A 24,109-nucleotide genomic window follows, 5' to 3' on the forward strand; every position below is an offset into this window, starting at 1 on the left:
ATATATCAGCACTATGCTTCAGGAAACCACTCAAGGACACCACATCAATTTTTAAATGACTATAGGCAAATATATGCTTTGCCACATGGCAAGTTTTGTCAGAAAATATTCAGGTTGATATTTTCAGAGCTTACTGTCAGTATGAATTATCAGCAATACAGATCACCACAAATGTTCAATTACACTAAATATTCCTTATACACTATTTAATTACACTAGTAATTCCTTATTTGATGGAATGGCCACACAGGCATTCCTTAATATGGGATCTGCTACACTGACAGCAGATGGTGGTACCTAACTTGTTTGCATTCGGTAACAGGAAAGTGTTTCTTTTCTAAGAAGAGGTTTTGTGAAGAAAAGTATGTTTCCCCTTTCCATCTCTAGAATGGTTCTCCAGAAATGATACTCTCTTCCACTGCAGTCACATCCAGTGACTAAATCTGGTTAAACCTACACAATTGAAATAATGAAATAGAGGGTACCTGGCTGAGTACTAATTTCCAAAATCTCTCCCTCAGAAAGAAAAAGAATTTCCTGGAAGTTCATGTTCTTATCGCAGTCTCATGAACTAAAACCCAGAATAACAAAAGGGAGGAAACCCCTCCCCACTGCACACAGGTGCTTGAGCTTCAGATGCAATGCAAGGCTGAAATACTGCAGCAAGCTGAAATGAACCCTTAGCTAGCAAGGGTCTTTCAGCAGACATTGCTGGAGCAATGTCTCAAAGACTCTATCTCTCTTAAAAACTACAATTAAGGCTAGAAATGTCATTTCAAGAACAGGGTCATAGATTGGGAAGGTTTTGGGGATGTGTGTGAATGTATGAATGAGAGCATGTTTTTTCAAGATACACTTATACAGCAAATCAGCAGATTAAATCCCAGGTCTAAGAGATTCTTTCTGTGTTTCTCTTGTCTGGTTGAATACAACTTTTCCATGGCAATTGAGTGGAATCCAACATTAGACATCTTATGAAGCAGCATCAAAAGAAAAACATGATATTAAGAAAGGACAAGCATAATTAGATTATACTTTACCAAGTAGTAAAGACCCATAGGAAACAGCACAATGTTTCTGTTTTAGTTGAACCATACACCACCAAGACCAAAAGAAACCCTAAAAGCCAACACTGCTTTACCTACAAATGAATTAATCATAAGCCTAATCCTCTGAGGATTTTTTAAGCTTAACCTTAGGATAAATACTCATATTTCATTCACAAGGCTATTGAAATATAAATAAAGGTACCTCTCTTAACTGGCAACCCTACTGGCCTGAGAGAAGGTGAGTTATGACTGGCCTGAAACTCCATCTTCTCTCTCCTCACTTCAGATTACCCTTGACTAAATAATTAAAACTTAATTCTGTGTGTGCACACTAGGGCTCTCTAGGAGATCTCTTAAAGGATAATGAACATGCTGTTCTGACCCTGTTGTTTACACTGACCTCGTCCAGCAGGGCAGCAGCTGAGTAGCTGTGATTGGGGTCTTCATCACTTCAGCTTTCAGCCTCCAGCCAAAGGAGTTGAAAGGGAGCAGAGCAACATGAAACTATGAATTCACTAGCTAAGAACTAGGAAGTAGAAAGAACAGCACAGCCCTGGCCAGGGATTGGTATTCAAATACAATACAGAGAATTTAAATGATGCTCATAAAGATCACTTACTGGATTTTTAGTCAATTTACTTGCCAAGACTAAACATCTCCCTGGAGACAGCTTAAAAACTGCACTCAGAAGAAAGCCAGAGCAGGCTCCTGCTGATGCCAAAGTCTGTGGGTTCAGGACCACTGATATTTACTAGACAGTATTTACAGCAGGATGAAAAATGCATGAACTTCATTCTCTTTCAGCTTTGAGAAGAACTGATGCACTGCTATCCCCCATTCTGGATTACTCAGTAAAAGACCAACCAGATCTATCAATCACCTCACCCACTAAGAAATCTCACCTACAGACCAGCAAGGCAAAGGGTGGAAAAAACCAGATAATTTTAACATGAGGGCTTGCATTATTTACATCTCCTTCACACTGGTTTACAATCACTTAGCTCACAGGCATTCCTTTTCACTGACACAGATCTAAACAGGAAAGGAAATATCGGTGCTTTTCAGACAAATATTGAGGGACACATATTCTCGTGTCTTCAAGGGATAGCTCCACATTGGCAGCAGCACAGAATGGCATCCCAGCAGGGAAACCCTGAAGGGCAGATTTCTTCCCTGACACATAAATAGAGCACGGCTGGCGCAGAGACATATAAGTGACCTCAATGCTCCTTGGACTAAACATCTATCCCAGCTGGACACACATCCCAGCAGGAGCACAACTGCTCAGCGAGGTCAGGACTGACCACATGGGCAAAACAGGTCTTCTCATCCTGTGAAACAGAAAGGTGAAACAGTGACCTTCTGCTCTGGGAGGGATGCTGCTGAGTGCCTTTCCCTCCCACCTTCCCCAAGACAGACCAGCAGCACAACAGAGCGGGGTTTCGAGGCAGAGTTCGGTTCTGCAACCCCTCCTCATTTGTGCAGTCTCAATGCCATAAACAGGGCTGCCCCAGCCACTACCTGCTACATTTGGACTCAAAGCCTCAGATTTTGAGGATTACCAGTTTTGTAATGATTCATATAATAACCAGTCTGTGCAGTAGAGATACAAAAAATCTGCTTTAGCTCTTTTTTTTTTATTAAAGTATTAAAGCAAAAAGCCAAAGGCCCTCAGCATACATCCTCAGCTTTAGGTGAGAGCTTGCTTCCCTATCATTCTCCTTACAAATGGCTTTGTTTTTTTAAAAATGCTTTCATTGCATTAAATGAAGATAACTGTAAATACAAATCTGATGATTAGAGGTGGTTATTTTTTTGTTCTTCTCATTTCTGTTCTGGGTCTTTAGATTCTTAGTGTTTTATGAACACCAGAGCAGAGCATATTAAAATTTAAAAAGTAGACAAAAAGAAACAATGAACTAAAATAAATCTTGTAATTTCTTTATTACTCATAATTACTTTCGTATCTGTCATTCTTCTTTAGATAGAACAGTACCTTACCCTTCACATTGCACCACTAACTCTAGTCTCTCTGTGAAAAAGGAGATCCTGAGTACAAAGCTAAAGCTTGGATCTCCAGTTTCACCTTCATCTTTTACCAGCGTGCAGAGTATTTATGACAACATTTGGCTTTTTCATTTCTTGGCATTTAAGATTCTAGTACTAGGCCCCCTGCTACTCCACTAACTGCCAGACAACGCATCATCTGACAGTCATTACTATTTTAAAGGAACCCTGCTGGAATTCTGACCTCCACTATTATTTTCTTAATAATAAATATAGTTTTGAACGTGCATTAATATTTGGGGCTTAAAAGCTTTTAGAATGTGTCTTTTAAAGTTAAGGGGCTTAAGACAGAAGATATTCCATATTTCATAGACTGGCTTTTCCATTCAATACTTCAGTGACAAACCATTTGTGCTAGATTCCTCCCTCATCCCTCCAAGTCCTTCTACCCACAAAGTCAACTTCCCAGTAGCCATCTCACTTCAGATCCGTGGCACCAGACAGAAAGAATCAAATGTGAACAAGCCTGACTGTCATACTTTCTGCTGATTTTCTATCAAATTCTGCCAAACAAACCAACAGTGGTCATGCCAAAAGCATTAAGACATTAGTATGCTTCAATGAAAGCATGCAATTAATAAAACTACACGCAAGTCACCTAGTGAAGAACAGTGTTGAATTAGGGAGCAGGATACACTCTTTCATAACATTTTGAAAAGCCACCATACACCAAAGTAAGCTCTCTGCCACACTAAGGGTACAATGGAGTTTCTAAGTATTGGGTACCAAGCCCAAATTGAAGCAACCAACTATCTATCAGGAGAAAAATTCACCTTTGCATGTATTCAAATAAGCTCTTGCTAGGAGCTTTTGGATTTTTTGACATCATGTGGGCCACATTATTCTAAAAAATACAGAAACAGTGAAAACGGAATCCATCGCTACCACCACTCACTGGTAAGCCTGATCTAGGAGAATCCAAACCCAATTCTCACTGCTATACAAGTTTAAACTTCCAGGCTCTTGATTTGCCCAATGAAACAGAATCACTGCTAGCTGTTACATTCATTTCTTTTGCTCCCCTCCACAAATTCCTAAGACTCAATGTTTTAAAGTTGTTGATCAGCAGTGAAGTAATCATCCTGAACTCCAAAAGACCACAAGGGAACTGTTTCAATGATCCACAGAGATCATGTTGTTCTATCATTTTGCTGACCTTCCAGTGAGTATGACTAATTTTTTTTGCAACAACTAAGAATTGCTTGTCCCTAAAACATTGACACTACAAAAGAACAAGAGCTCAATGCTTCAGAACAATACCTCAGAACTCATTCAGTGCATCATTCATCAGTATCAACAGAGGATCCATCTAACACTGCAGCATCAACTAGTATTTCAATATAGTAAATAATTATTAGCTAGTACTTCTAAGATGAGAAACAATAGAAAGTGATTTTTTTCACCTTGCTGGTGCACTAGTGTGATAATACAATGAAGTATATAGCACATTAGCACCCTTCTCAGGCCAGAATATTCTCCTTCTAGAGCATGCATCACGAGGTCAGCTGCAAACTACTTCCCAGAGAGCATCCCAAGCACAATAGTAATGTGGGATGGGTCACTTTCCTCGGGATATCGTTTTTCTTAGATAGAAATACACACACTTCTAGAATGTGCCAGATGGGCCATGCATGCTCTGTGGAGATGCTCTCTGAATGCAAATAAAAGTATGCAGACTTACAGATATCCAGGGACAGGCTTATACTGCTTTGACTGGGTTGCTTCAGATCTGGAAAGATCTGGTAAATGCTTGGCAGATTTGGCTTTCATGCCCATAGAGAAACTGTGTATGGGCAGAAATCACAAGTAGCCCAGCATATCTGGCAACCACAAGTCTCTCTAACTTAAGAGTTGTTATGAGGCTGTGTGGGCCAGCAGCCCAAGGCAGGTGGAAGACACTAGGCAAAATCAGTGACTTTCCATGATGAGGGACCTGGGGAACACTCCTGCACTCCTAAAACTGGTACAACCCAGCCAAATATTAGGATGCACATCCAACACACACATCTGTGACCCTAGTTTCCAAGAAGTTGGTTTAGTAAACCAAATTTGACCCACCTGTAACTAATTGTGCAAGCAGGGAAAGCGTGAGGTTCTGAAGAATATTTATGAGTAAGAGCAGGAAGCACTATTTGAGTTGATGTGATGAAGCCTTCCCCTTTCTCTTCAATGTCTGATCCCTACAGGCTTCTGTGCATGGACACAGCATGGCTGTAAACACGATACTTTGTAGAATCACAAACAGTTCTGAAGAAGTGTGCCAGCACCTCAGGGTCCATGCCTCCCAAGGCAACACAGAAGTCCTAACAGCAAGGTATGAGAAGAACCTCATATACTCCACATCCTGCCAACACTTATTACTGAGACTGGTGCTGGTTTACTGTTCTCTCAAATATACAGACAAAGCAAGAAGGTGCTGCAATTATTAGGCACCTGGACAAGCTTGTAAAGTGGATTAATGGGAACCTTATGAGGTCCAACAAGGCCCAGTGCAAAGTGCTGCACTTGGGTCAGGGCAACCCCAAATATCAATACAGGCTGGGGGATGCAGGGAGGTGGACTTGGGGGTACAGGTGAGTGAAAAACTACACGTGACCCAGCAATGTGCACTTGCAGCTGAGAAAGCTAACTGCATCCTGAGCTGCATCAAAGCAGTGTGGCCAGCAGGTCAAGAAAGGTGATTCTCCCACTCTACTCCACTCTCATGAGGCCTCACCTGGAATACTGCATCCAGCTCTGGGGTCCTCAGTACAAGAAAGACACAGACATTTTATAGTGTGTCCAGAGGTGGCCCACAAAATTAGTCAGAGGGATGGAACAGCTCTCCTATGAGGAAAGGCAGAGACAAATGGGGTTGTTCAGCCTGGGGAAGAGAAGGCTATGGGAAGATCTAATGGCAGCCTTTTGGTATTTAAAGAGGGCTTACAAGAAAGGAGGGACAGATTTTTTAGCAGGGCCTGTTGTGGTAGGACAAAGAGCAATTGTTTTATACTAAAAGAGGGTTGATTTAGACTAGATAAAAGGAAGAAAATCTTTACAATAAGGGTGGTGAAACACTGGAACAGGTTGACCAGAAAAGTGATAGATGGATGCCCTGTCCCTCGAAACATTCAAGGTGAGACTGGATGGAGCTCTGAGCAACCTGATCTAGTTTAAGATTCCCCTGTTCTTTGTAGAGGCATTAGACTAATTGTTATTTAAAGGTCCCTTCCAACCCAGACAATTCTATGATTCTGTGTTGGTCTCCAGAGAGCAGATTTTCCTCTGCAACTTAGAGAAGAATTCAGAACGTACTTCTAATGTTTATTAATGACGAATCTTGATGCATCAGTCTTTTCCTGAGCTGGGTCCTTCCAGAGTCACAGTAAGCCATTTGTGAGGCAGCAGTTCTTTCCCATGGCTACAGAACTGTAATAGAGTATGTATCTATTTGAACAAGGATGCTGTAATGTTGATCTATCAGAAGCTATATTATCTGTGCAATAGAAGCTCAATTTGCAGATAATTTAAATACTAACCACACTGATCATCAAGCTAAAGTTCCTGTAAGACATGTCATTAATATCATCAAAGAGTATTTCAAATATGAGGCAGCAACTCTACTTTACAGAGAGACTAATTAAATATAGAATCTAGTTACTGTTGTACCAGCAAACCTTAATTACCCTGCAACCATTTAAGGGTTGTTTTGGGAGACTTATTCTGATAGAGTGCAAAAAGTAAGTAGAGGTGCAGATAACTATTCCCTACCCATCTGGGACTAAAAATCTTATTATATAAGAGGGCCATAGGATAGACACATTATTTAAAAGAACAGAAGAACAGTCAGGCATTTTTTCTGAACATTTTTCATTTGTTTTCAAGCCACTGTGAACTACTAGAAAACTTCTTTAAAAGGAAACTTACCTGCTCATATTTTGTATTCTTTCCCTGAGGTGAGAGAGTAGAGAAAGAAGCCTGAAAAAATTTTCAAATACATAATTTTTACTTAATTTTGAAGATGCCAGAAAAGGTTTCTAAGGCAAGGTGCATGTAATAGCAAACACAACACAAATCCTCACAGGATAAATCATTTAAGTGCAGCAACAAGATATGGCAGTGACATAAGAAACTTCTGTGCACAAAATGTATGCTTCATCCTTTGCTCTGAGGCCAATGTAGTTTCAGGGTACCGTTAAGCCAGTACACAAAGGCTTGAAAAAGAACCTTTACTGGATTTTGTAGTCACTTCTCTATCCAGTATGAATACCAATACAGAGAAACTCTGTAAAAAATGTGTTAGTTCTCCAATTTCTAAAGAAAGATGACTGTGACACAGACTTCAGAAGGAAGGATAAGCCCTTCAGAGAGAGCATCCCCCTTACCACACCAAATGGCACAAAATTAAGGAAGGGGATTCCTAAGGGAAACGCATCAGAGGATTTTGCAGAAGAAAGAGATTAGCACTCAAGGTTTTCATTTGCAGATGAGAATAAAAACTTCAAAGGATATATATAAATACACATGCAGCTGTATAGCAAGGTGCAAAAAATATATAAAGAAAAAATATCTTTGTCTCACATAAAATACTCTGTGCACAGAGATTTATAGAAACTGGCTTGGTAATGTCCTATGGGAAACAATGTGAGATATTACATTTAAAAAATACAGTCCTCTAGGCAGAAAAACCAAAACCCAGCACATCGGATTCTAGCACAGAGGAACATCTTTCTTCAGTTTAAAAATCCTTTGCAGGGAAAAAAGTGTATCTGAATGGTTGAAACCACTATGGCCATTCTCCCCCTTACACTCTAAATACCTGTTCTTCACAGAAAATGTCTCAATCAAAATTTGGAAAGGAAAAATCATTAGCAAATACATTAAGCTTACTTATTAAAGCCCCGGTGACTGAAGAAAGACACAATACAGGTCATCTTCACCATCCTAATCCTTTCCTTCTGCACCCTTTCTAGGTCTTCTGAGCTTCCTCTCAATGGAAAGGACGTACATGGAGGTTGGAAATTACTTATCCTGGAGTCCTCAGGGCACATTTGAACACAGGGGAAAGACAACAGACACGTTCTTGTATCCACTGAATGATGGGGTCATGCTAGGGGGTCATGCTGTGAGCAGCAGGAATATTATTCCTCCCACCTAATAAAACAAATAGAAAAGGCCACCTTTATATACAGTCCTGGATCTTCTTCTAAGATAGCAAAGCAGCTAAACCAAAACATGAAAGTTGGTCTAAACTACTGAGAACACCTTCTTCAAGATCCAACCTACATTTCCTTGCTTAATCTACTTTCAAATTCTGTCTTAAATTCAGTGTAAAATCCTAAAAGGGGTAAAACAGCCAGTTCCCACAGGCAAACCACCCACAACATACCATTTGACCAGGGAAATTGGCCATACAGGAGTGACTGCAGTACACTAAAAGCTCACTTGCACACATACACATAATCCCATAGTCCCACGTAAGGGAACCAACAGGACCAAATGTTTTCTAACTCAATAACAGAAAGTTGCATGGGAGTCAGATGTTTTGGATGATGTTCTGCTAAAACAGCTCTGGATTTTATGTATGCGTAATACTGTCACCACATTCACTTCCTCAGTATATCCCTCTACGTCTTGCTGATAACAATCTTTCTTTCTGTTGGGAGCAGTAATGAAAGCTAAATGCTGCCTTATTAAACACACTGATATACAGCTGATACAATGTCTTATTTTAGACACAGAGGGAAGAATGAGATTTAAAAGCAGAACCTATCTCCAAAATGATAAGGAAGCAGGCCCTGCACTTTCCTCCCTCGCAACACTAGGCGCTTCTTTAAATCACAATTGGCTACAAATGTCAATAAGCCTTGCCAATAGCCATGGAAGAAACATATCCTGAAACAGCTACAATGCAGGAAGGAACACCTATCACTGCTTGGGACCTGTCTACTTGCCACTGACTTGGGTAATTGAGAGAGTAAGCTGCACAACTTATAGAGCGATCCCTCTGCTGCCCACTTTAAGCCTTTTAGACTCCTGCTGGTTAACAGATGGTCCCTGCATGCTCCTCGGGCTGCTGATACACACCTCTAGGTATATATACAGCCACTTTGGTGGGCACCTGCTAGCATCATATTTCTGCTGCCTAGGCAGCACTAACCGCGAGCGGTTAAGTTTAGCAAGTCCTGACATGTTTTAATGACAACACATGTCCTGAGTTGCCTTAATTCATTATGTCATGAAGCATGTTAACAAAAAGCTGTATTCCATGTGTGTAATGATACTTCTCAACCAAATATTTTCATCGCTCTCCCCTTGGGTCTCCTTTAATATTGACAAAGCTGTTAGACCAACTGCTTCCAGAGGGGAAAGCTTGCAAGGTTAAACCCCAAGGTTATTCAGTGATGTATATCTTGTTTTCTTTAAAAAATAAATAAAATTTATCAACTAATTAGCTCAAAAAATATTATTTGAAATAATCTTATAAAATTTATCTCACAGAACGGTTTGCTCTTCTGAGCCTTGAGATAAGACTAAATTACAAACTGAGCTTTATTGATTTCTTCTTGCCTTATAATTATAGGCTATCATTTTACATGTAATTAGTTAGCCCCAGCTAATTTTTTATTATTAGCTTCGAAAGATTTTGCTGTTCTTCCACACAGAGAAAATTAAAACTATCATTTACTTTTCTTTTTTTTCTTTCCTACTTCAACATAGTAAGTAATTGTAAAAAAAATATTGAAAAAAGTATTTTTGAAAAAATCTTTTAACGATTTTTGGAAAAAACATTCAGCACATCTAAAAAGAGCCATGATGCGTAGTGTAAGTAATAAAAGATGATGAACAAAGAAAGTGTTAAGACAAAATTTAATTTTTCATTAATGGATAAACATGCTAAACTGCTTTAAATATAAACAATGACTACTCATTAGCAGCTTAATACAGTTTATTCCTAACTCTCCACCTCTACCAACAACCAGAAGAGCAGTCTCTATGCAGAGAGCAGGAGTGATCATTGCTCTGGGGAATGATTGCTTTAACTGGGTTCATGGAAGCACCATGTAGATTAATAGCTCTTTATCAGAGCTCCTAGGGATGCACAGTGACCCTTTAAAGTCATAGTTCCCAACTTACAGTTTTAAATGCTGGTATGGCATCTCTGCCAAGACAGCAGGCACAGTCTTCAAGAAGCTGCAGGCCAACATATTGCTGCTACCCACATACATAGCCTTGATAAACCCCAGAGAATGGAAAAGGCAACAGGAAAAGAGAGATGCCAACAACGACACAACCCCACAGAAGCCAGGAGCTGAGAGCTCACATGAGACAGTTAGCTACAGACCTCTTCACCAGCACACTGCACAACATGACCTTTACACCCATGTGCTCCTGCAACTGAGGCTGGGCATGGGGAAGAGCCATTCTCCTCCAAACCTTACAGATGCCTCATGCATCAAGCCCAGCCTTGTCAAGGTCTCCACATTTATTTCTAGCACTTCTCTAGTGTAAGAAAACAAAGAAAACAGGATTAAAAAAAAGACGTATGAAAACTGCACTATCAGTAATCTCAGCAAGGAAAACAAAGGACCATTACAGATGCCAGATGGGAGTAATCTCTTTCTCAAGGAATATTGCAATATAACTAATAATTTCCCATTTCTTCTTAACTGTGGGGACATTTTCTGTTCTGAGAAAGATTCCTATTGCTTAGTGCAAAGCTGTAGCAAAATGGGACTAGCTTAAAGGGAGTCTTTCAATGCTGTTTCTGATGGCTTAACACCATTGCAACACTTGACTCACTGAGGGAACATAGGAACATTCTTCCCAAAGACATGCACCCTAGTCAGTTCTCAAATCTGTCAGTAGACTCCTTGTCCTTTTACCCATAGAACAGAAATAAGCATACACTGGTAGGCAGACAAATGCCACAGTCAAAACAGGTCCTCCCAAATTTGGGGCATCAAACTTGAGTCAGACTTTAAACAACTTTCCAACATTCTAGCATAGAATTAGATTTATCCCTGATGAAATTTCTCATTCATTTTAATAATACATCAAGTATTTAATTTGCTTATAAACTATTAACCAGATGTCTGTCTGTCCAAGTACTGTATCCACTAACCATAAAAATGATATTGCAACATAAATTATGCATAGCAAGAATGTTCTGATTAACCCAAATATGCACTGCAGTTCTTATCAATCACAGTTAAAATGGCATGTGTTCATACAGTATAGAAAAACACAAGTATATGTAAACTCTTGTCACATGATTCCCCAGTCTTATGTACTTCACAACCAGAATGAAACCACAGTGAATCTGGAATGCAGAAGAAACATGAGCACTTAATTTTTCAACTCTGCCTCCCTGTTTTCTTGCTGAATTTACTACTCATTAAATTCTTGTTTGGAGGTCATCTTCACATTCTTATACACCGAACTGTAATTTCAAGATAAGAAAATTATTACAAAGTTTGCAGTAAAGGCACTAATTATCTCATTTTAATATTAAGGAACATTGTCTCTACAATGAAACCTAGGGACAGTGACCATATAACTGAGGGTCTAGCTATGGCTTCAGCATATCAATATAAAATAAGACCACCAATGCATTATAAATGAAGGTGACAGAACTGCATGATTAAAAATGGTTATTGCATGATTACAAATAATTTTACCCTAATAGTATTCTGAATGAAGAAAACGTTTTAGTGGACTATATCAAGAAGCTGTATTACTATGTAGACTACATCACATTAATATGATTAAAATGTTAAAAGTGACATTTTTTGCACCTTATCCACAAGAGATACATTGTCACGAATATTCATCACCAAGAAAGCATGAAGGCAGCCAAGTTTTATTTCACTACGGAAATATAACATTTCACACTGAGTCTATGGCCTAAAGCAGAAGCACAAGAAATAACTTCTAATAACACAATATTTCATTAACATTGACATTTTATATTTGAAAACAGACAGCCCAAGACATTCTTTCTGGACTAATGACTTTTGTCACATTGCAAAGACTTACAACTTTAAGACTGATTCTGAAGACACATGCCTAGCTCTGAGAATTACTCTGAGTAGTCCCAATGAAACCAATTAGTTGACTCAGAGTAATTAAGCATTAAAGCTAATTATACCTGTTACTGAGGATTAGGCCTTTTCTTTTTACTAGATTTTACAGCTAATAATTCTGAACAGGGCTGTCAGTTTTGAAGTTTTGGTAAAATGCAGTTTCCTTAAAGACCAAGTTCCAAGAATAAAATTACGGTTCCTGATGAAACAAAAAAATAAAAGGATTTTGCATCATCTCAGCCTGCAGGAATATACTTAGTTGTGTTAACCCAAAAAGCTCATCAAGCAAAACACAAAGATAGAGATCACTTCCTATCCAGGCAAATTCTGCAACATCAATTTTCTTGAAGGACCAGATTAATAACAAAGCACTACAGCAGCCCTAAAGTTACCCATACTGCAGAGAGTTTTACAAGGCATCAGCTCTGCATATTCTGATCCCAAAGCAAGCACATACCTTCCTTCCTCCCACCGCCTGTCACAGCTGTTCCGTAGCAATGTCGATGCCATCGACTGCATGCGTATCAGCTGCCCCTGACACAGAAAGGTGATGCATATGTGCAGTGCCACAAGAACATCATAACATGAGAACATCTCCAGCATTCAGAGAAATGGATCTTCTATCATTTTACTCTTGCCAGTTCCATCAATTTGATTAACTTTGCCCTTCCCTTCAAACTGTCCTCAGTCATATTTGTTCATTCAAGTCTGCATCAACAATTCCTGTTAGATGACAGCTGGTGAAGGAGGGACATCTCTCCTCTTCAACAGGACTTGGAGAACATGTAAACTTATTTCTATCTGGCACACAGTGAAGGTCACAGTCTTAAGTCTCCAAAGTCAAGTACAAGAGTTAAAACCTCAGTCTCTGATAAGATCTCTTCCCTTCTACACTGCTTGTTGATACAGAAGTGCTTTCAGCCACTGCACTTAGGCCTGGGAAGGGCAGGTTATCTCAAATGGCCTATACTTGCCACATGAAGGGTGGCTTTCAGCTTGGATGCTCATTCTTCCTGGTATGTGTACTCATGCTCCCAGGGCTGGAAAACAGCCAGGAAACGAATGATAGGCACACATCTGATCTCCAGCTATACTCCAAATAAAGCAGCATTAAGACTATCATTCATCAGTCAGTTAAAGTGCAGGCACAAGGTTCTGTAAGGCAACAGCTGATGGCAAAGGAGGCCAGTTCTTCAGGCCCCTTTATAAAGGTATTAAGAAATGCTACGCCAAAACCTGTGATTTGGGTTCCTAAGTATGACAGGATCTCCATGACAATAATCTGAGGGAGTGATTAGAGCAGAGCAAAAAGTGGAAATTTTCCAGGCATGCATTTTTACTAATCTTTCTCCAAAAAGAAATAAAACCTCCCACACATATTAGAAAGCCTACTACTGCCTATTTTGCTCTCCCCTGTTCTGCTGAGACCAAGCTTTTCTACCTGAAATCCTAAAGCCACCATAATTTAAAAATATTTTTAAAAACATTATTATGTCCTTCCGATTAACCTTTGCACATTATTTCTAATCTGTGAGGTCCATAAACCCAAAGCCGTTGAAATTTGTATATAGTTTTAGGAAGCATTTATTCATATATCATGAAACCATGCAGAGTATTTTATTATTAATATATTCAAACATACACTGGATAAACAGAGAAGAAATAACACAACTTCAAATGTGATAGCATTTCAAATGACTGCAGAGATGATTAACTGTGTTAAATCATTCGTAAGGATGACCAGAGGCAAACTCAGAAACTTCAAAACAGACTTTAAAATAAAATTATGGGATTTAGAGAAAATTAAAAATTAATGGGATGGAGATTTCCTGCAGAAAATCCAGTCAAGTAATTTTACTTTATTTTCACGTATTTACAATTTACCCACCTCAGCGAGCTATATAAATATTCTTTCTTATTTTACAAAGTAACAAAATTAAGTTCACAAGCTCCTCCTTGTTCACTGCAGCAAAATGTATCATATCCTTCCAGACAAATCAACATGTATGAGGCTAATACACAAATAACATTATCTTTCCATTAGAAAGCAAAATCATACATCATTTTGATCCCTGAAAAGTATTCTGCATAGCTCTAGAGCTATATAATGCAGTGAATACAGCAGCACAAACAGTAACAGTGAGGCAGCCTACCATGAAGGCTGTAGGGCCCTAGGGCCCAAACAGAGCATGGAAGGTGCCAGGACACTGAAAATGTAAGACACTTTTGATTTCAACTTTGCGCCTGGTCCAGAATGAAAAAATTCCCACATCTAAAACTAACAGTCACCCTTTGTGTCCTGGCTTTCCCCCACCAGCTCTGCATGACAGAAACAGCCGACCATGAACATTTCCCAGCTTGCGAACATTTGTCTCAGCCATTCAGCAGTTTCTGCCAGGATCCTCCTCCCTCTTTACACCCTGTGAATTAATTCTGCTTGCAGCAGCACTAACACAGGCTGACGTAGATTTTTTTCCTTCTCCCCAGTGTGATTTATTCGTCACTGCTTAAGAACAGTAAATGGTACCAAGTTCACTTGCCTTTCTAGACGCAAGGACCCTTCTTCTGTACCCATGGCAAAATTATGCACAACCATTAAGTCCTTTCCCTCTCAGCTTTGCTTTCCCAGAACACATTCCAAGACAACATGTGGTTCCACACCACAAAGAGATAAAACAGATCTTTCATCACTGAAGGGGAGAAGAGATGTATATTTCTACAGTCTGGCTCAGATCCCTGGCTGAAGTCAACAAATGACTTAAATCACTTGAGGATCCAGCTACTTCAGTGAGATTACTGAGTGACTTCAGTGCACTAAAAATCTGTGCTACGCTCCAGGGCCGAGCGAGCCAGCTGGGCTCCATAGCTTGCACAGGCTGCACTATCTCTATGGAGTTCTATCTGTCACTACCTCTTTCCCCCTTCTCTCTTCTCTCTTCAGAGGCCAGCTTCTGCACTCCTCCTGCTGCTCCTCTGGCTTCTGTTTGGTTGCACCGCTGGTACACACTTTGAAGTCAGTGTGGGAGGAATATATTCACATTCAAAATCCCTCCTCTCCCCATTTCACAGCATGGAAGCTCTTTCTGAAGGAACATACCCTCTTTGCTGACCCCTAGTACAGCTACTCTAGTCATTCTGGCCTTACACCTTCTCCAAGGCATTGGCTTGCTTTCTCCCTGAGTCTCCATTCCCAGGTTAAATAAGTAGACAATCAGCCTTGATCAAACAAAAGCTGACATTTGGTGACTTCCCTGAATGATTGAGGAGCTGAGACAAAGACAGCTTCTTGCACCACTTAACAAGAAGTCAGCCTGCTAGAATCAGCTTTGCAGAGGATTGCAGTGTAAAGCATACTATTTTTTGGCTAGGGAGGAGTAAGAGTGTCTGTATATAGAAATAGTTTCAATAATGACTAACACTTGAAAGGCTAAAATAACCTGACCAGATCAACTCAGTGCAGTGGTCCCCTCCTTCCCTAACAAACATCAATAAAATCCTGACAGGGATTCCCCAAGCAGTTGCATGAAGGGAGAAGGAGGAGAAAAGCTCATACATCTTGGATCTTTTAGTGACTTTTAAGCAGTCTATTTCCTTATCAGTCGTCACCTCTGCCAATTTATCAAGCTTGAAAGCTACCTACCATGCATTGCTATTTAAAAAGTACAGTATTTTGCAACAGGAAGAATAGAAATCAGCCAAAACCTGTAAAAGGTCAAAACTGATAAAAACCACTTGAACTTATCAGCTGGCACAGGACCAGGAAAGTGATTATGCTATTGGGCAACTGTCACAGCTGAACAAGTTTTCAGAAGTAATTTGGGATTAGCCTTTAGATGCCTGAATCAGAAAGTCAGAAAGGCAATTTGAAAACTGCTTTTAAGGAGATGTGTACGAAAGATGAATGTTAAGAGATGGAGCAATGCCAGATTGCTCATCATAATAAAGAAAACAAAAGACCACCAGCCAAGAGTGAGTGCACATTCCACACTCCCACACTCCTCTAGTGTTGCACTGGAGGAAGTTGTTGAGAAAATAAAAAATTAATTTCTGTATGGAACTGATTTAGTATCAAATATGGAAAAAGAATTTATAGCTGCCTATAGCTTTACAGTGTTACGTAGCCACATTAATTTTGGCAGAAAAGGTAATTTTAATCCTTTGGGAAATATTATCCTCTTGATATGAGCACATAACTCAGATTAATAGGATTTGCATATGTATAATAATAGAGAGAATAACCCTGGGTTTGGAAAACAATGCGGTATTTTAATTAGTTTGGGAACACCAGACAAAAAACCATACCAGGCACAACTAATCGAACAGCATTTGTCAACTCATGCTAGGTAATAATCGTGAGTTAATTGATCAATATTTAGAAACAAACATAATAAACTGGTATGTTTTGGAAAATCAAACAAAGCAGAGCTGTTAATATAATCAAAAGACAAGGGGAGATGGAAGCTGCACTGTTAATCACTTGCAAATTGTGTTTTTTAAAGACCCAGACCAAATACATGCTACAACCAAACTGTATAATTGACTGCGTATGCAATCTCAGTTGTTCAACAATACAGATAACAGCAATAATGGTATAATTATAACTCACAGCTGAAGTAGATTAAAAACCTGATCGTTCTTAACTAATGGTTGCAATTAAGGGTGGAGAAGAGCAGTATTCACTGTATCTGGTTGTGGTTCTTTAATAAAAGTGGATTTGAAGTTCCAATACTGCAAAGCAGATCCTGCATGCTGCAGCCAAACTTTGACCATGTCCTGACAGAAAACAATGACTGGGGAATGCAGCTTGACTCATAACAGCTGTAGGAAAAATAGCTCTGTAAGCAGTGGTTGAGCAGCAAGTGCAGATATGGAATGCACTAAATGGAAAGCAAGCAATAAGCACAGAAGGAAGAGGTTCTTTCCTGTGCCCCGAGCATCACTTTAGCTTCGACTGCATCCGTGGGTTGAAGAAACAGCTTTACTTCCTTCCTACCACCCTCTCCCTGCACAGGCAAAGGAGATACACACACCCCTGTGCACACACATGCGCTGCCAGCCCACGGACAGACAAGCAGAACAAGGCAAGGCGGGACACGCGTCTTCCACCCCCGGCGGAGCGGCTTCAGCACCGGGGGTGGAGGACAGCGCCCAGGCTCCTGGGCAGGAGGTCGGGCCCCTCCACCTGCAGGGCACTGGGACACCAAGGGCGACCTGGTACCCTCTGCGGCACAGTAGCAGAGACACCAGCAACGAGACTGCAAATGGAAACCTGTGCGGCTTAGAAACAGGGTGTTTTCACCCCCCCGTCCCCACACACAGGGCCAAAAAAATAAAGGCAAGAACACTGCACCTCACAAACAGTAAGTTTTAAAAGGAAAGCCTGAACTGCATGGCATTATCAAGCAAGAGCAAAAGTGGCCAAACACATTTTCTAGTGTTTTTTTCCTCAGACTAGACAGTTCTCATACCCAGGCAGCTTGGTTTGTGCTTTTTGAGCAAACAGAAGAGTAAACCCAACAGCTCAGAAATGAAGTGGTTATCAGCGGCATGTTTCACTTGCTTTTTGGCTCACTCACTTAATACTGGTTGCTAAGCAATTTTATTTTTTTTACTACTCACTGCCAGATGGATTAATGAAAACACACACTTGCACTACTTACAACATTTTTCATTTCTTGATACATCAGTACTGTTTCTTTTAATTATTTATTTTTTAAGGAATTCCATTCCCAGGTTTGCAAGTAAAGACCTGAATTATAGAGAGCCAGGGGGAGGGGAGGAACAGAAAGAAGCTATGTGTAATTACCAAATTCCTTGGTGGACTGCAGGAAAGAGGTACCTTGAGACTTGCACATCCTCTGGGACTTGTAGCAAAGACAGCATGTCTAGCTCAGCATAGAGATGTGAGGCACCAGGTGACCTGAAGGTGCCTTGCTCTTAGCTGATTTATCTATTTATAACTACATGTCATAACATTACCTGAGAGAACACAAGTCAGCACAGTGTTATTTCAGCAGTCAAATAACCATACACAGCCTTTTTTTATTTACACCTTACACACAGTGATGCTCTTTCTGTTTTCACTTCCAGTTCTTTATAGAGCTGAAACCTGGCACTTGGCACGGTCTTCCAGCCTGTGCCCTGGAATGCCACCCAACTTACCCATGGTTTGGTAATTTTTTAGAAGTCATGATCAGAGAGAAATATTGACATGCCATACAATGTAACCAACCGTTCTGCTAGTGGTAAAACCAAACTGCGCATCAGCCATTACCAAGGGTGTAATTGCAGCAGGGATAACAGGAGGGGGGAGGGGAATCTGTTCCATCCCCAAATGGAGAAGAAAATGCATCTCTGCCATCTCCAACTTTCTGCCAGCTGAAAAGGGGGAGGAGGTATGGGAGAGACTGCAGCAGGGCAAGCAGCAACTCCAAGGCAGCTCTTTTCCCTTTACAGCTGGCAGTGAGCTCACAGGCTCAGCATCAAAGAATGTTACACAGTTGGGTCATTTTGCGTGCTACTGCTGGGACATGAGGGAGGCTGCAGTACTGCTGGCTACAGATCCTCCCTCATGCTGTCCCCCTTCCCACATAGAGGAAGTCTGGTTTGATGTAGAGAACCAGCAGAAAATACTTTCTTTTCTTTTGTTTTTGAGAGCAAGTAACCTCTGGTGTAGTTAGTTTGCTGTTGACAGAGCTCATAAGGAAAGGTCAAGAAAGGAGGGAAAACCACAGGCCTAGTAGGAAAGAAACAGGATAGTTTCATCATGTGCAGGATAAACTGAAGGGGACAGCTTAAATCTCAGGGGAGTCATGAGGAAGAGGTGGCAAAGAGGAAGGCACAGTAGCGGAGAAAGGGGAAGGAAAGGTCAGATGGAGAACAGCAGGAGGTTCATCCCAATAACAGGCAGGAGGAGGTGAATGTAGGGAGCTGGAGGTGTGTTGGTAGAAACCATCAGGCTGTAAACCCATCGAGAGTCCCAAAAGGCAACGCTGAGACAACCAGGGACCTCATGAAACTAAGTGGACAACGCAGGTGCAAGTTTCCTTGCACTTCTGAGGCACAAACCCATCGGGGGAAGAAGGCAAAGAGCGAGCCAGGGAGAGACTTGCAAAACACCAAGGGCAGCATCTCCAGGAGGGATGTCAGGACCTGGCGAGGAGGGACAGTGCAGAAGCCTTGAGGGGATGCGCCACGACGCTGTGCAGGGCGAGAGGGCGGCGCTCTGGGCGAGGGGAAGCTTCGAGGGGCTGAACGGAGAAGGGCAGCCGATCTCGGCTCACCCAGGTGAGAGGCGCGGGGCAGGGGGAGCTGGTCTGCGGGCCAGGGCCAGGGGAGGCGGGCGAGGTGCGAAGGCGCGGGCACCGGGGCAGGGCCGGGCGGCGGCGCCCGGGGAGCCCGCGGGCGCTGGCAGGGGCGGAGGGCGGGGGCGGCCCCTTCCCTCCCTGCTTCCCCCGCCGCCGGTCGCGCCAGGCCGGGCCGCCTCTCACCTGTGTCGAGGTTTAAGGAGATGCGGGCCTCGGCGAGGTAGGGGGTGTCGCTCTTGGAGCGGACGCGGCGGATGGGTCTGCGGTCGATGTCCTCCTCGGAAGATGCCGCCATTAATGTGGGCACGGTGAGCAGCGTGGCCCGGCGAGCTGGCGAGGGCGAGCGGCGGCGCGGGGCGGCCGGGCGAGGAGGGGGCGGAGGGGGAGAGAGGGGAAGGGAGGAGGGAGAGAGGCGCGGGAGGGGGAGGGGAGGACGGGGAAGGAGAGAGGGAAAGGGAGAAAGGAGCGCAGGGAGGGAGAGGGAGAGACAGGGAAAACCCGTCAAGGATCTGCGGACGGGAGCGGCCGCGGAGGCCCTGCCCGCTGCCCCTGCCGAGTCCCGCCCGCCTCCGCTGCGGGGGACGGAGCGGTGTCCCCGGCCCCGCGCTGCCGGCCCCCGCCCCGGGCAGGGTCCGGCCGAGCGCCTTTCCCGCCCCCGGGGGAGGTCCCGGCTGAGGTGCCAAACCCCGCCGATGGGCCTGGCCGGCGGAGGTGTCACTCCGCAGCAAGCCCAGCGCCCCGAACTGCTCCCTTCTAGCCCAGGGAGTCCGGAACTCACAGCACGGCTGCATCGGAACTTGGTGGGATGTCTAACGGCGCATCCCTTCACCTCCTTGCCCTCTTTCCTTGGGCAAACCCATTACATAAAGCGGGATGGTGTGCCACACACCTTGACAGTTTAAAATGCCAAGGGGACTGAGGAGCCTGCACTCAACGTTTGAAACTGACCATCACTCAAAGCCCGGGGCTCGCCTTCCTAAGTCGCTTCGGCAGGTCTTTGACAAAAATGTGACCATCTGCAAAAACCAGACACTCCGTTTTCCGGCTGCAAAGTGGGCTTGGTGTTTTGTGGCATCTCTGTTCCTCTGTTTAGCAATCAGCTCTTTATGTAGACCTTCTTACCCTGTGGTTTATAGGCTGCCTGCCACGTTAGGTCTCCAATTTCTGCTGGTTAGTGTAATATAAATAATTAAAAATGCTATTTTAAAAAAGTGGGTAGCACAAAAGTACTACATAAAGTAAGAGTTAGACAGTTAAAATATGTGCCTAAGACTGTACTAGCTCATGTTATTTAATTCAGGGCTTTTAGAAAAAAATCAAAACCCACTCTGCTTAAAGTCACTAAGTTGTCATACTTCCGAAAGCTTTTGTGTTGGTCAATTTCAAAGAGAAAAAAAGACCAGGGAAGGAATGCTGGGGCTCACTAACTCTGAAGGCAGTGATAATAACACTAGTTGGTTGAATTTTGAAGGACAGCTCTCTTATTCATTCGTGCAGAGTCAAGAGTTTTCTGTTACGTTTGCCAATTAGTCCTATTGCGGTTTTGGGTTGTGCTGCATGTTCTTCAATGGTGGTAACATTGAGTTTAGCGCAAGTCTGCTGTTAGCTGTAATCCCTTCATAAATGTTCGCAAGAACTTTCATGTTTCTGGATGCCTGGAATGGATAAGATATATTTTGTTTGCAAATCAATTCTGTTTTGGTGTGATCTCACTAGCTCACCCTGGCTAAAACAGAAAAAAAGTTTTAGTTAGCACTTGCAGGAGAATTTTGAAAATGATCTCTGTTCATACATATGCAGGTGCTTGTAGTTAGACAGCCTTGGCATCTTTGGATGTCTGGTGAACCACCACATCGCTTGTGCATGAGGAGGTACCATCTGGTCCATCTGCATCTCAAAAAGAAGTCTTTAATTAACAGCATATGCTGTTTGGGGAAGGTGTGGTCTTACCATTATCAAGGTTGAAGCAGATCCGAGCTTCTTCCAAGTAAGGGGTGTCACTCTTAGACCGGAGTCTTCTGATGGGTCTCCGGTCTATGTCATCCTCAGAAGTTGCTGTCACCAGAGTGGGCACAGTGAGAAGAGTTGCCCGACGAGCTGGTAAGAAGAAATAAATGAAGATGAGAATAGGAGGAGAACAGAGAAATGGAAAGGGGGAGAAGGAGGTAGAAAAAGAATAACAGTAATTTTAAAAAAGACTAGAAAAGAGAAGAGAGTCACTCAATAGAAGAGATGATCTGTAGCAGGTAGTAGAACAGGCTTCTTGCTATAAGGTCCTTGCCTTATATTCTACATGCTGCAGAATTTAAGGGCTGGACTGAATGATACCAAGAAAAGATTGCTGTCTTGTGTGCCCCAAAGACACAGGTTACAGCTCTGTTGCTGCCGCAGATTGCTTGTTCTAAGTTCCTAGTTTCGCCACTAAAACAATTCTTTTCTCAGCTTTTCAACAGCTGCAGTCTCTCTTTTCCTGAATGCTGTTTTTGAGTAGTGGAAATATTTAAGTGGTTAGTTAATTTGCACATATCAGTGGAAGCTGTACTTGGAACACATGATGTGATTATTATTCTTGACAAGATGCAAACTATTCAAAAAATTAATTTCTTGCTGTCCCATCTTGAGCATTTAAAATTAACAGGTACTTTTTTTGCTCTTGATCACTTTATGTCTTAATTTCTTAGTTGTGGAGCAGGGAGAAACATAATTTTCATCCAGTAGGAATTTTGTGAACATATAAATCGATTAATATTGTAAAGTATTCATATACTTTAGTGAACCACCAGTGAAAAACCCATGAGGAGAGTATCTTCTGAACAGGATTTAAATGGCTTGGGGCCATGCATTCAAGGAGGAGAAAGTGAAATATTTAATACTGTCTCTGCCAGTGAGCACTGCTCACTCCATGCACTGATGAAGCAAATGGTAGGATAGTAAAAAATTGCTGTCATCATGCAATTAGAAGCCCTACTATAATCCACATGTATAAGACGACAATTAATGTTGAAGAGGCAACCTTCATTTGGGCATTGCCTAGGTATTTAGCTCCAGACCTTATAGCCTTGATAAGGCCCCTTAAATGTAGGTGTTTTATATGTGAAATGTAATTATGAGTGGCTGTTGAATGCTTTGGGCACTGAGCCTGTAAATTACAAATCACAAAGAGAAGAGCCTCTATAAATATATCCACCTAAACTCTCTCTGAGTAGGTAAAGATTATCACAAATGCTAGTTGGGATGTGGCTGATCATTGAAATCATGAGGACCATGCACAAGTACTTTCTCCTCCACCTCATATGTAATTGGAAAGAGAATTTCTGCTTGAAAGCCTGTCTTTACCTGAAATGTGGGCCTATTAACATTAACTACCATGTGGGACCCTATAAGAGCCTAGGAGCCTGAACCCTAAATGTTTCTTGCTGAGACATTATCTAGCATAAGCGTCTTTTTCTCATGGCTTTTGTAAAGCATCACACTTCAAATAACTAACAGTGAACTATATTCCCCGTTGGGACTGGAGAGCATGACTGATAGTGACTAAGAGCATATTCTGCAACCTACTAACTGTGATTCTTTATTTTAAAAGTTTCTTAGAGTTTCAAATGAGACCTGTCAATCAGTAGCTTTCAGATGCCTAAGATCTGACTAAGGTGTTAGGTATGATAGCATATAATTAGTATGAGTTAACAAAAGCTGTCATGCTCTATTTTTCAATTTGCAGTATTATGTAGCTTACTAAACAAGTAAATCTGTGCTGCTGGAGGTAGAGGTTATTTCTGGTCTAACTTAACTTATTTTCTGTTTTTAAATAGATTTCTTTCAAGTTTTTGCTCATTTCTAACCTAGCATTTGAAGTAAAAGCAAAGGGCAGGAGTTGAAATTGATTTAATGGGGTCAACTATTTAGATTAAGCTAAAGTAAACACTGCAAATAGGCTGTAAACCATTCCTCCCTTCTAATAGGGAAGTACAGTAATGAAGATAAAAGAGAATGGAAAATTTCTATTATGGAAAATTTTGTGTACTGCATCTTCAAATTTACACTTAAGGAAGATTTCTCTATACAAGAAGTCAGTGTTGTAGAAGGCATCTCATAAAACAACCATGTAAAAGATGTGTCTTTTAAAACTGGCATGATCACTGTGGTTAAAGTCAGTGAAAGAGCACCCATGCATTTCAGGGCTAGCTGGATCACAGCACAGAAATATATCTGAAAAAAAAATCACAACACCAAACTAGACATACATTTATAGTAAACAGAGAATAAGAGTCAGCTTTTCTGTATAATTGTTTATAAATAATTTTTACCTTTTGGGTCAAAATATTGGGATTTGGCTTGTATTCATTTTGACTGCAGGTAGGTGTATGCTAGAAAATGTTTCTTGGAGTAATCATTATGTATTACTTTGACAACCGTCATTATCTACCCTTTGTGTATATTACCAAAAGGAGTTTTCAGGAATGACTGGAAATTTTAAGTAAACATAGAAAACATTTCAGAGTAGGCTAATAAGTATTAAAACATTTTGCAATAAAAACCTAAGATCAATTCCAGAACTGAAAAGTATAGCTGATCACATTCTGGTATCTACAGAGTGACACTGAGTGTTTATGCCTGCCATGAA

At 41.5% G+C, this 24,109-nt stretch overlaps 1 protein-coding gene across 3 annotated transcripts in view; it reads right to left on the bottom strand.

Moving 5' to 3' along the window:
* Positions 1 to 24,109, bottom strand: part of PHACTR1 (phosphatase and actin regulator 1) — a 301,935-nt gene that overhangs the window by 269,113 nt on the left and 8,713 nt on the right. Inside the window, exons 2-3 of one of the 3 annotated variants that reach the window (XM_053979775.1) lie at positions 21,439 to 21,585; positions 19,672 to 19,818 (exon numbers count right to left, since the gene is read on the bottom strand). In XM_053979775.1, coding sequence (XP_053835750.1) covers positions 19,672 to 19,818; positions 21,439 to 21,585 — 294 coding nt within the window. Of the gene's footprint in view, positions 1 to 19,671; positions 19,819 to 20,266; positions 21,022 to 21,438; positions 21,586 to 24,109 lie in introns of those variants that run through there. The other 2 variants (XM_053979759.1, XM_053979766.1) reach the window with 2 other exon arrangements.

This window comes from Vidua macroura, chromosome 1 (assembly GCF_024509145.1).
Source record: "Vidua macroura isolate BioBank_ID:100142 chromosome 1, ASM2450914v1, whole genome shotgun sequence".
In the NCBI taxonomy this organism is placed as follows: Eukaryota; Metazoa; Chordata; class Aves; order Passeriformes; family Viduidae; genus Vidua; species Vidua macroura.